This window comes from Platalea leucorodia (assembly GCF_965183815.1).
Source record: "Platalea leucorodia genome assembly, chromosome: Z".
In the NCBI taxonomy this organism is placed as follows: domain Eukaryota; kingdom Metazoa; phylum Chordata; class Aves; order Pelecaniformes; family Threskiornithidae; genus Platalea; species Platalea leucorodia.
The window spans coordinates 81,419,126-81,432,358 of NC_138858.1; the positions used below are offsets into that span (position 1 = coordinate 81,419,126).

Here is a 13,233-nt window from a genome sequence, read left to right on the forward strand (position 1 = left end):
CCCATCCTGGTGGCTTATGTGTTGGCCTTGGTAATACACGAATTTTTCACCTTCTGTCAGGATTACACCAGTGGAATATACCTGGGCATGAAGCCATCAACCCTTATGAAACTCTAACCAGTCCAAAAATCCTACAATACAAGTATATCAAGTCTGCTCCCTGCTTTCTACACCAATTCTCTAGAGCATACTGAGCCAAGTTTAAGAGATTATGTCTTATTTTCAAAGCAGCTAGTGATACCGACCTGGAATATCTTGTCACCAAAAACACCTATATCTGTGATCGATAATTCTTCTCTGAAAGCTCGAAAAAGCAAAGTTGTCTGTGCAGGATTCAAAGATTTTTCGTGGATTCAGCCTATACGTATAAGATTAATTCCTACAGGGATCCGAAGCTGTTGCAATGCCACCGTTTTTGGAAACACAAGATAACTTGCCTTCCCAGGCATAAGCACAGAGCTGTCTTTACCAGAATGGTGTCTCGGAGAGCGAGGAGAAACAGTGAAATGGGTTCTTGGCAAACGCCAGGAGCTCGTATAGTGAAAAGACATTTAAATGATCTTCATTGATAAGGACAGTCAAAGGAATGCTAAATAGGACTGATTGATGCAGAGTAGCGTGTTATTCAATGTAATGGATGTTGCATTCAGGCATGAAGTTTTCAGATAGGTTAACAGAGCATCATCCTGTGCAGCAGTAGAAGAGCAGTTCCTTTGTTTTCTGCATTTGTTCTCCTCTCCCTAGCTCTCCATGTGGAAATTGTGGATGAAATGGTCATTCTCAGGGTCCTAAAAACTGTAACAAAACAGCTGAAGCCTTGACATTTATAAGCTGAATTTCCTGTGTTTGTTTTGCCATTGCCATCTCAGCAAGTAATTAGGTCTTACAAAAAGCACTTTTCTCTTAAATGTAGCCTTAACAAAAAGCTCAAAATGCACTATTAAATGGTTACCTTGTATATGTTGGAATTGTTTATATCTGTATCTAAATTTGCTTCAAATCTCTGCTTTATATTTCCAGACCTGGTCTGGCCTCACAGAAGACATCAGTCAAGCACTCCCTGGATGTGATGTCTCTCGAAACACTGGAAAACACTTGTGAGCCAGAAGACCTCTTTGATGACATCTAGCTATGTGTTGGCTGAGAAACTGAGAGACTGCCGCTTCTAATAGAGATAAGCTATAAAACTAAAAGGCTTTGTTATAGACACTGAGCTGAAATCTTTACTCTGAGGTGATGTTCAATGACATATTGCTCTAATCCTCTTGCACTGCACTTGTCCCCATTCTTCACTACACGGTTGTAGACCCTTGGCCTGCTAGGCTTGACTTGTGACGGGCTTGAAATCACTTTAGCCTCTGTGGAGATCGTTTATCATGTGTATATGGGGAAGGAGAGCACCATCATAGCATTTTTACGTCCTAACAGCAGCAGTGTCTGGCTGCTGATTGTGTCCAGGATCAACTGGTTTCCAGATGTCCCCAGAGAATAAGTCAGACATAAAGATTAAGGCTACTTCCCTTACATACTGCCCCTTTCTTGAGGAGCGCAGCTTAGACATGGTCTAGCTAAATCATCTTCAGCTCTCACTGAGATATAGATTCCTGTGAGTTTAGAATATCTTCCGACGTGAAGCATCCAAAGAAATGTCCTTTCACTTTTCACTTGAAGGTTCTCTGCAACATTATGCTTTATAAGGTATTCTTGCTTTTGGGAGTAAAGTGCTTATAAAGTCAATAGTGACTCTATTTTAACCTTCTGCAGAAACCCATAGCCTTTAAAATTGTTATTTTTGATACTTCATCATTTTTCTTAAGGTGATTTCTAAAAAAATAAAATGCATTCTAAAAATACATCAATTTTGGTTTTATTTGCTTAGCCACTCTATGAGTAAAGGGACTAGTTAGTAAAGTGTGTTAATGCATGACTTTTTCCTGCCTAAAGCTGATGCATTCATTTAGATTTAAGGCTTCACCAAAGAAAAAGTTAGCAACATGTATTTACCTTCAGCAGTCAAAAGCAAGTGTACAGAACTAAGCGTGCATATCAGGTTTCTACCTTGCAATTTTAAGAGCCTGAATCAATTCTTATTTAAGGCAGATGCAGCCAGTTCTTCTGTCTCAGAAAGGATGTGATCTAACAAGAGTTTTAAACATGTGAGTAATCCCACTGAAATCCACAGGACTATGCAACATAGTCCTGCTTCTGTTGCTCTATGGATTGCAGTGGTCCTTGGAAGCTACTTGCTATTTTTGAAATGGTGGCTTATTTAGGCCCTGATTCTGCCAGAATTCAATCCTATATTTAACTAAAAGCATCCGTGTCAGTATTTGCAGGATCAGGGCCTCATTTAAGAACTTACATGAGGATCTGGGAATATTATGTTTAAGCATTCCTTTCTGAAAAACATGGTCACAGCATTTTAAATTCACAAAGGGCTTTGGGACGATGTTATAAATCACACAGTAAAAACATGAATGGCCAAAATATTTTGCTTGTTACAAAGGCTTTGTGCCTGAGAAATGACAGGACCACAAAAGACCTATTCATACACCCATTCATAGACATTGCCTGATTTAAAATCTTCCAGTGCTGATCTGACAATGCTTTCAGGAAAAGCTTGTATATAGTTTCAGTTTTAATGTGAAAATGTTCCATGACTTAACCCGAAATACAAGAGCTTGGTTTAATTGTGCCTGCAGCAGAAAATGAAGGTAAATGGAGCTGAACATCCCGCGAAACTCTGCTTTCAAGAAACTGTTGGTTTCTAATACTAAAATGTTATTATATAAATAGGAAATGTTACACACAGTTGGCAGATGTAATAAAGTCTGTCAGAATGTTTATTCTTTTCTCTTTTTTTGCGATTTGTAGAATCAAGCCAGGAATAGAGCAGAAAATTATGTGATGAGGGATACATACCTTGGACTGTGTGAGCACAGGTGTGTCATCTAGTTAGGGTAGCCATGGTACGGAGTGAGTTTCCAGTCAGCTGAGACTGTTTCCGTACACAGGGACACCTCCTCTCCCCTCGAAGCCTACTTACAATATGTCAGTCTCCACAACCATGTGAGAAATGTTAGCCAAATGCTCCTTTCTGAAGATTTATGTGAGAAACTATTGTTTTTCTGCTAATAAGGTTCCATTTTCCAGTTGACTTTGGAGAGGAGAGACCCACCAAAATGAGCAGAGGTAGTATTGCAAAAGCTGCACAAAATCAGTGAAACTTCTTTATGATGCATATTTGTCCACAAGAAGTGGGGACATCTACTTTATTCTCAAACTTATTCATCCCAATGCATTGAAGTAGACCCAATGGCCTTCATTGACCAAGGCAAGAAAAATCTGTTTCAGACTAACTTGTGATGTTTGGGAAGGGAACTCAGTAATAACCCTTCATAACATATTTTTTTAAAACCTACTAAATTAATATAGTACTCAGTGCTGCTTGATTAAGTCTTTGAGAAAAGCTGGGGTCTTTGCTATCCCTCCATGCTAATGGAGTTCCTGCTGCAGGGGCTTTCCAAGGCTTACAGAGCAGAAGGGTTCCCTTGGGACTCAATAGACAGTGCTCCTATTCATATATTAAATATAATGTTCACCTATTTCACAATAACATCTCCTAGTTTATGTTCATGCTGTGATCCACCATAATCCTTGGATTCTTCCATGCAGAGTTACTGGGTAGTCTCTTGTTTTTCCATTCAGTGTTTGTGCAGCTGACTATTCCCATATGGATTTAGTAACTGGGATTTAACCGTATTGACATGCACCCCATTTTTGTAGCTGATTTCTATAGTTTGTCAGGATGATTTTGAATTCTCATTCTTCCTTAATTTAATATTATGGCTGAATGTAATAAGTTCATTCTCCATTACTAACATCCCCACCATTAATGAAAACATTGAAAAACAGTTCTGGACTTAAGCCTCACTCCATTCATCCTTCTGTTTAGTAGAGCTACTAAACTTAGGCTTACTTTGTGAGCATGGTTTTCTAACTCACCTATTGGAAGACCATGTTTTCCGGGCATGCCTATAAAACTGTCACATGAAATAGCCTGACATGAGATGTCAGTCAATTGCTTCTCCCCTTTCCAAAATATTTTAGTGGTGACAGAAGACAAAATAGAGAAACATGCCCACAAATGGTTTTTCAAGACAGGAAATTAACCAAAGTTAGGAAATGCAGATCAGATTTCAAAGGCCATCCTTAATTAATACCCCTCTTCGATATTACTCTGCAAATGATTTCCCAGGTAAATTTTTTCTTCAGTTTAAACTGTGCTTTTGGGGAAGATAAAACATGTAGTTATTTTACAGGAGGAAAACCATGCTATCTTTCATTAAAGATTTAGACTCGTCTAGAGTTTTATACTTCTAATATAACTACTTAAACAGAATGTATGTTTTTATGCATAACAGTTTGTCATTTGAGGTCTGGGTTTATCCAGCAAATCTTTTAGTTCAAGAAGATTTACAATATTTTTTTCAAGAGAGAAAAAAATTGTTCTGAACCAAAAAAAAACCCTCTTTTCTTGAGGAAGTGCTGTATAAAGTATTGCCTGTGGGATGAAAATATTATTTTGATTTCGAGATAATGTTTTGGCAATCTATATTGCTATTTTAACTACCTTCTCACTATTATTCCCAAAAGTAGACACTCGTGTGTATATACATTTGTATTAGATATATTGTTCTTCCTTGCTTTGTACCTGTAAAATATAAATGATTGTGTGTATAAACATGATTCTCTGGAAATGTTTAGTATAGTCTAACAGGCTTTGACAACTTCTGCAGTTTGATCTAGCAGCCTGGAGGTCCTTGAGGAAAGAAAAAGCCTTTACACATGGGAATTCAGATGCTGCTAAATGTTTAAAGTAAAGCTGCTTTTTTCTGGCTTGACATCTGCTTTGTGGGAAAAATAAAATGTGGAAACAGTGGAGTAAGAATGGTAGGAAAACAAGGCAATAAAAGCATGTCCAGACTGCTTAGAGACTGAAGGTAATATATTTGACCATCTTCTGAGCAATACTAATTTAGAAAAATGTGCCAGGAGCTGGTTAACCTACTGAAAGAGGAGCAGGTAGGAGAGGGTTTCTGTCTTCTGGAAACCCTCTTCTATTCCCTCTTGTCTCCAGTAATGCATCAATCTTCCTATCAGGGGTTAGTACCACTTTTCTGCTAAATATTTTCCTGCTCTAATTTTATTCTACTTCACTTCACAAAGTCTGAGGTCTCATCAAATCTTTTTCCTAAATTTCCTTTTGGCAATCTGTCATCCTCCATCTCATTTCTTTTCCATATAATGTTGGTCAACATCTGAATTTTCATCCTTCTCTGGCCATTAAATGATTTCCCTGCTACTATAATTACAATCCATAATCCACTTCATTCATAAAATCTATCAGTATTAATCTGCTAGTGTTAGGAAAATGAAACACTGTATATTTTTAAAACCAACACTACTAAAAAGGAAAATACCCTGCTGAAGGAAGATTACTTCTGGAGGTCCTTAGGGTTGAGTCTTGGAAGCAATCTCATTCAGCATTTTCATCACTGGCATTGGCACAAAAAGTAGGAATTCCAATGAAACCTGTTGATGATGTGTATCTGGGAAGCTTTATAAGGAATAGCTATTTCTTTTTTGAAGTAAAAGCAGTAAAAAAAGAGTAAAAAGAGTAAGAAAAGAGTAAGTAAAAAGAGTAAAAAGAGTAAGGCATGCGGGATTAGAAGTTTCTGATGGGTGTTGTGTCGTGGAGATTTGTATGCCTGTACAGAGAAGAAAAAAGGACAGGGCGGGCGGCTGGGGGAAACAGTAAAGTAGTGAAAAAAACAGGGCATGGCTGGGAAAAACTCTGGGAGTCCAGCCTGAGAAAGAGAGGGATATTATGTGAGAGATGGCAAGAAAGAAAGAAAGAGAAAGTGAGAGCACTTTGGGCCTAAATATTGACTGGAAAAGGGGATGAGGACTGAGCAGAGACACTGGACCCTGTTTAATTCATTCTGTTTGGGAAACAGGATTGCAGCAGATGCCTGGCACTGTCTGATCTTGAATTGCCTGTTAATCCACTGGTCAGAGGGGATAACAATAACCAGAAATTGCTTTTTTTGCCAGAATTCTCAGGTCTTGTCAAATAGCTATAGCAGCCTTAATATCATCTGAGGTGAGTTGTTTGTTAAGGCCCTGGAGAAAAAGGATGACCATACTATTTTCAAGTTACTTCTTGGGAAGGAAGGATAACTGTGTTTCATTTTTTATGGCTCTAGTTGTCTTGTGCAGAAATATTTAACTGAAGAAGACTTTACCCTCATAGCTACAACATCACAGAGTCACAGGGCAGTTGAGGCTGGAAAGGGACACTGGAGATCATCTAGTCCAATGCTCAGGTCAACCATAGCAAGTTGTTCACGCCATGTCCAGTCCGTTGTTATTTGGTAATCAGAGAATAAATTTCATCTGCATCTTCCAAAAAGCTTTAATATAAATAGCAGTTCTGAATGTAAATCACTCTGCTGGGATTTTATGAAGCTTTCTTCACTCACCTGGCAGCACCACTAATGAATGCTGCAGTCTCATCCTACTGCAAGTGTCTCTCTGTCTTCAATGCTTGTATGTACCCTTGGTGCCGTAAAATTTTTCTTCTGTGTCTTAGCTTTATGCCTCTGCACAGACTTAAACCACTGGGTCCTAGCTGGAATAGTCTTCACAATCAGGAAACAAATAAATTAAACCATTTTAATGTTTAAGCTGAAAACTGCTGTCCTGATTAACCTCTGTTTGTGAAGGTCCTCTCCCACACAGAGCTGTTGTTTATTTGAGGGAGACTGAGAGGAATACCTGATGGGAAAATTTCGCTCCAGAGGTAAACAGCCACTCTAGTACTTTGAAGGGCTTGAAGGTACATATTTAATTATCTGGTTTTATGCGACTACTATTGTTATAATATTTGTCATGTAGGAGTCATCACTACAGCATTAAGTACCTATGTTGCTCTGAGTAAATTAAATAATATCACATTGTCCTTCTTTTCCTGCTTAATTAAATATCACTTGGAAATCATGCCTCTCATTTCTAGTGCATGGTTCTGATTCACATCAGCTGAGTGTGAGCCCTGGATTTAATCAAAGCATCTGCCCCAATTTTCTCATGTAGCCTGTTAACTTCTGGTTTTCTTTCTGGGCTGTTACAACATCCTCTTTGACTTCCAAGGCAGTTTAAAGGTGATTTTAAAAATCAATTTTAACTTTAACCAAAAGCCAGGGTTCTAAGCAGAAAAGGCTGAAGGTAGTTGCACACCATCCTCCAGACTCACCTCCAGACTGCTCGGGCCATGAAAAATGTAGAAAGGTAGTAAAATACATTTACAGGACTATTCACAAGCCAAATATGGACAGCTGGTTCCAGAGGGAGATTAAAGTCACTGCCCAGAACCAGTTAAATTTAACGCTATTCTCATTGTCAAGCGAGAAAGAAAGAAAACCAACTAAGGCACAGCTTTGCTAATGCTTCCTTAGTGCTTGGCTGTTACTAATGCTTTGAAGTGCAAAGGGAAAACCTGTGTCATAAATGACAAAAACTGACAATGGAAAAGCCCTACCCTATTAAGTCACCTCATCCTCCTTTTGCCAAACTTGTGGGGAAAAACTGCAAGATTGTGCCCAGAGGCACTGGTCAGAGAGGTGAGGCATGGGTGGAGCCTGGGAAGGAAGAGAGCACAGTTCCTCCTGGTGTGCTGGAGCTGCTCAGCCACCCCATGCTGGAGTCCTCCTGGCCAAGTAGGTTTTGCCTCCTACGGTGACACCAGGAATGTTGAGCGCAACTGATCAGCCTAATGTAGTATCCCAAATGGTGGGAAGCTGCTGCACGTGAAGGGTGTGAGTGGAAAAGTCTCTGGGCTGGATTAAAATGTGTGGGTTGAAATGTTCAGCCTAAGACAGTCACCCTGGCTCCTTTGGCAGCAAGGAAAAGTTGGGTATCTATCTTCAGCTTACCTATCTTGGCATGAGATGACTTGCTCCCAGGTGATACCCCTCTCTTTCTCTCTGAGTATTGAGGGAATGTAGATGGCAGACAGTGATGCTTGTGGCTGCTTGAAGCTGGGTAGGTGACCATGGGTGGCCGCGTAGCCACCATTGTTGTGGCTTCTGCACTCCCAAGAGTAATGAAGTGCTTCAGAGTACCTGATATACAGGATTATCAGACCCTTTCAAGGTGGTGGGCAACAGAACTCACAGTGCACAATGATGTGTCTGTAGACAGTCTGAATGTGGTCACTTGTGTTTCACCTGGGCACAGCTGACGTCTGGACCCCTAAGACCTGCCTGTGCAGCACTTGGGGAAAGGCATGTTCTCCTGCCTTTGCTGCTGCGTGTTCCTTATGTATCGTGCAGATATCAAGCAAAGTCACCTCAGAGAGGAAGCTGGCAGTTAAATTTTTATTTACAAGGACACTGGAAGAGCTTTTATGCCACTGAGACTTAAGGGGACAGAGAAGCAAAGAAATACATATATTAAATAGTCATTAAAAAATATATCAAAGTATGAAATACTATGATCAAGCACAAATCCATCTGCTATGACACAGATTAATTTGGGATTCTTGATATTCTGGGTAATTCAGAGACGTGTCTTATGAGTCTCCCACATCATTTGGCTGATTTTTTTTTCTACTTTTGACTTCTTGCTGTATTAGGAAAGGAAGTACTAGCAATACTCTCCGGTTACATTTGTACATAGTGAGCACATGGTTAATTTTCCTTCATATGGAGGGAAGAAGTTAATCTTTACCCTTTCCGATAACCTGCAGGAGAGGCTGCTGGCAGCCCTGGAGAGCACTCTGATCTAAATACCATTTGCTCCATCCTTCCTAGCCTCTATCTCGCAGCCACATCCAGAAAACCCTACAACTTGTCCTGAGCCCAAAGGGCATTTATGAGTATGTTCAAACTGAAATACTGCCAGGAGGTAGCCTGCTCAGCGCCAAGCACAACTGCTCTAGCACTTGCGGTTCAGCACGGCAGAATCCCATTAAATGTGGCGCAGTCCAGCTTTCTCCACTGCACTCAGAGGCATCGTGCAGAGCATCCCGTGGAGCTGCTGGCATGCGTGAGGCGGACAGCGCTGGCACTCAGGTAGTGCAAACTCCTTCTGCGAGGGGAGTGGTCGGAGCAGAAAGGATCCTGCATTCGTACAAGCTGCTGTAAGTTTACTTTGGAAAATCAAAACCTCGTTAGACATTGTCTGCAGGGAACTTTTACCAGACATGTTGAAGTGAAGTTCACTCCACCCTCTTTTCAACAGCTGTGGTGGAAGCCAAGTGCAAATGTTATATTAGGTGTGGATGTAGCGAGTGCAGCAGTACAACCGATCCTCAGGAATGGATATGTAAAGCTGAGCGCTCAGATGCCTGACACGCGTAGTAGGACCTTGATATTAAATAACCAAGGTTCAAAACTGGAGCAAATAACGTCTGCCACATTTGTACTTCTCCTGCAATGATCCCTCTGCAAACGCTGGTTAATTATTCTTTACAGCTGATACAAGAGGCAGGTAGTAACTGTAACATAATACGGGTGACTGAGGATGAGTGAGCCATTTACCCCCAGCTGTCCACAAAGTTGTTTGCATGAGAGTGGAGAAAGCTCAGCAATGTGGAGCACTAATCTTCTGCTTGGATCAGACCATCCCCATATTATTTACCCAGGAGACTGCAGTATAGTGATTTTAAATCAGGGGAAAGTAAAAGTTAAAATATACGATGCTATGAATGTTTCATACTTGTGAGTTAGAGGCACGTGTTCCTGCACACCTTTTTTTCAGCAAGACAGCCTGTCTTAGGTCAACTTTCATTCAGTGGTCATGTTCAAGGCTTGCCTAGCTAACCACATTTCTTCCAAAGGCTGTGGCAGGTCTGTGGGAAAAGAATAGCTGAGAGTCTGTTTCTGAGCAGCTTCTCGTCCTCCCCTCATTAACCACGCAGTGTGGTGTCAGCGTGGCTGATAGAGAGAAAAGCCTGTGTCCTGCTTCTTATGTCTGTGGGTATTTTAGTTTTATGACTCCATCCTTCCCACAACAAAGCCAAAACCAAAGAGATGGGAAATGAAATCAGCTGTCTAGAAGCTGTACTAATAAATATCTATAAAAAGAAGATTGGCTTCCCAAGAACAAAAGAGCAATTGAGACATTTAACCTAAACATCCATAATAAACTAATCAGAGCTGATTTATGGCGAGAAATATTTTATGCTGCAAAGGCATGGAGGAAGTGAAATAACTTCTGCCTAACACTTGGCCTCTTGCAGCCTGTCTCATTCCTCCTCACGCAAGCTTTGGGAAGATGTGACAAACCTCCTCATGACAAATCCCAGAAATATTGTGTCTTCCCCTTTGACTTCAGCTGAGCTGAGCAGCCAAACTGGATGATGATTTATTGCAAGTGCTCAATAATAAGCTGCAATAAGCCCAGAATTAGCTGTTGCTTTGCAATTTTTTTAATCTTGATTTTGCTTTCAGTTTTTTATGGAGGAACAAACTAGCAATTTTATAGTTTTGCAGCCTTCTTTCTCCAGCTGGAACTGCTGTGAGGACCTTTCCTGTTGCTATCACCAATTTCAATCGATGCTTCATCTGCCCTTAGGTCAGCTTTTTGCATCTTTTAGCAGGTGCATTTGCTTAATTAAATTTAATCAGAGGCGTGTATGGGCATATGGTTGGGATTCAGGCCACCAGAGGAGGTAGGATCAGTCAAAGGAAAGACTGAAGCAGGACTAGAGATTTTTTTAATGAAGTGGTTCACTCAGACCCGAGATGGAGTTTCAGGTACCACTCCCCACTGCTTAGAGCTCTTCCCTGTTGCAAAGTTCATGGACAAACTTGCTTTCATGACAGCAGGGCATACATGGCCTGTCAGTAAGATTCACACGGGAAGTGATGTGGTGTGAAGTTCCTCCTAAAGAGCCGGGGTCCACTCCATGAAAGTGGCAGGATTGCTTGATGCAAGACTCCTGTGCAGGGGACATCTCTGAAGTTAAAGCCCCCAAATTAGGCAGCTGAGACCAAAGTTTTATGCATGAAAACCACTGGCAGTTCTCACAACAATGGGATGTGGGAGGGTGACCTTGTTTGGTTTCATCACTCCAGTTCAAGACCATAAAATGAGAAATGAAACTTAGCTAGCACAAGAACATACACAAGCCAAAAAATGAAAGATGCTGTCTCTGATTTCAAAAAAAGATATACGTAGGTTTCACAATAACTTCTTCGTATCCTTTCCCCTTCCCCTCAGCACATTAGTTATTTTGAGAGGAATTAAAAAACCAGGCTAAAGTAGACCAGGCACATTCTGGACAGCTTTTACTGTTTAATACTGGTTTCTGATTCCCAGCTTAAGGGAAAATGTTCAGATTGATGTTCACATCTTGGTCAGGCTGGTCTGAGGCTCTTTGTTCTCTTATTGCCTGTGATTGTAACACTCTCGCCCTCCCTCTCACTGGGACTGCGTTGCCAAATAGAGGTTACTCCACACCCATCCCTGTGATTACAATTTGAATAGAAAACTGTCACAAAATAAAATCCCTTTGAGGGCCTCGAAAATGTCTCCATAAATTCTAGTGACAGTGGTGCTTTTTCTTTATTTGCCTGGCTAGATTTTTATTTTAGCCCTTTTGTAATGAATTGCTTTCCATTGTAGCACATAATTACTTGACAGAGTTTTGCTAAGGGGGTCCATGAGTCAAATCCTCACCTCAGTGAAGTAAACCGAAAATTTTATGCAGACTTCGGAGGAGCAAGGATGTGACTCACGTGTTTTTTAAAGTTCATAAAAATGGTACTACACAGCTAAGAAGACAGACTAAAAGCAAAACAAACAGTGCACGAGGGCACCTTATGGCCAGGAGGGCTGTGATGGTTGGGGTAATGTATGAAAAGGGATCTCCTTTAGCTGTGCTTTGCAGGAATGGGGTAGTCCTTTGTTGAGTTTTTGAAAAACAGGAGGTTGACTTTTTTTTTACAGGAGAGAAGACCCTAGGCTGCAGCCTGTGGTAGCACTGGTGGCCCCAGTCCTAAAGATGCATGCAGTTTAAAAGGTCATCCCTGTCTTCCTGCTTTCTCTGCTGAGGAATGCTCTGAGTTATCCAGGTGTGCCAAAAACAGGACTAGTGTCTTTGGGTAACTTCTGAACTAAACTCACACACCTATGAGTTTAATTGAGCATAGTTGCCCTGAATATAGGATTGACTGAAGACCCACAAGCCTGTGCAACCAAAAACTACCTTTGCTGTAAGATTTTTGATGGATTGTTTTGTGATCTTTCAAAATCCTGAGCAGGAATGCTGGGTCACATTTCACTGTCCTCTGATGTTTGTCATCCACACAGGATATGTAAGAGGACAGTAGCGTGAATGAAAAGGGTTTGGAAGGTAGCACAAAACAGTGGGGAATGCCAGAGGGAGTGAGTAATGAAGCATCAAATGTAGCTAAAGAAGAACTGACAAACAAACTGAACAAACTAAAACAAACAAAAGGAAGCTGCTCTTCATGCAACCCCTGGAGTTTGTTGCCAAAAGACAGGGTGGATGCTAAAAGCTAATACTGCTCCAAGAGGAAACAGGTCAAGTGTTCTGGAAAAGGGTCACCAAATGTTGGCCCAGGAGGTCCCCTGGGCTGAGAGTGTCTGGGGGCTGAGAGAGTACTGAGGGAGAAGTATCATACATATTATCTTGTTCCTACTTGTCTTTAAGCAACTGCTTCTTGCCACTGCTATGGACAGATGCTGAACTGAGTAGACCTATAGTCTAAGCTAGCAGTGACTGGTCTTACAGGTATAGCTTATTAATAGGTTGCTGTATGCCTTGCCTAGAAAGTAAAGTACTTGCAAGAGCAAATGGGAAATTCCTACACAAAAAGGTGTTGTAATGACCCTGAGAAATGTCAGCTTACAACTACTGCATCTCCTCAGTGCTCCTCACTCCCCATCTCCTATGTGTGTAGCCCTGCTCCGCGTTAGATGGCAGCACCATATGTGATCATTGTGTCCTTCCACCCGAGGTCAGAGCTGAGTCTGGCCCTGCACTAAATCATCTTCTCTTCAGCCTCCAGAGGTTAAAGTAACACTTTGCCATGGTACTTGGTGCCACAAAGTGAGTTGTGTTTCAGCCAGTGTCAGAAAATGTCCTATTCAGGTATTTAAATGTGACACTCTCAGGACACTATATAATCACTTTTTAAATAA

The 13,233-nt window shown here is 41.0% G+C and overlaps 1 protein-coding gene across 1 annotated transcript in view; it reads left to right on the forward strand.

Moving 5' to 3' along the window:
• The window catches only part of XRCC4 (X-ray repair cross complementing 4), a gene marked incomplete at its 5' end in the record, with an annotated part of 164,705 nt that extends 163,304 nt beyond the window's left edge, over window positions 1-1,401 (forward strand). Inside the window, one exon of the mRNA XM_082337425.1 lies at window positions 1,021-1,401. Coding sequence (XP_082193551.1) covers window positions 1,021-1,129 — 109 coding nt within the window. The 3' untranslated portion in view covers window positions 1,130-1,401. The remainder of the gene's footprint in view (window positions 1-1,020) is intronic.
• Window positions 1,402-13,233: the final 11,832 nt, after the last annotated feature.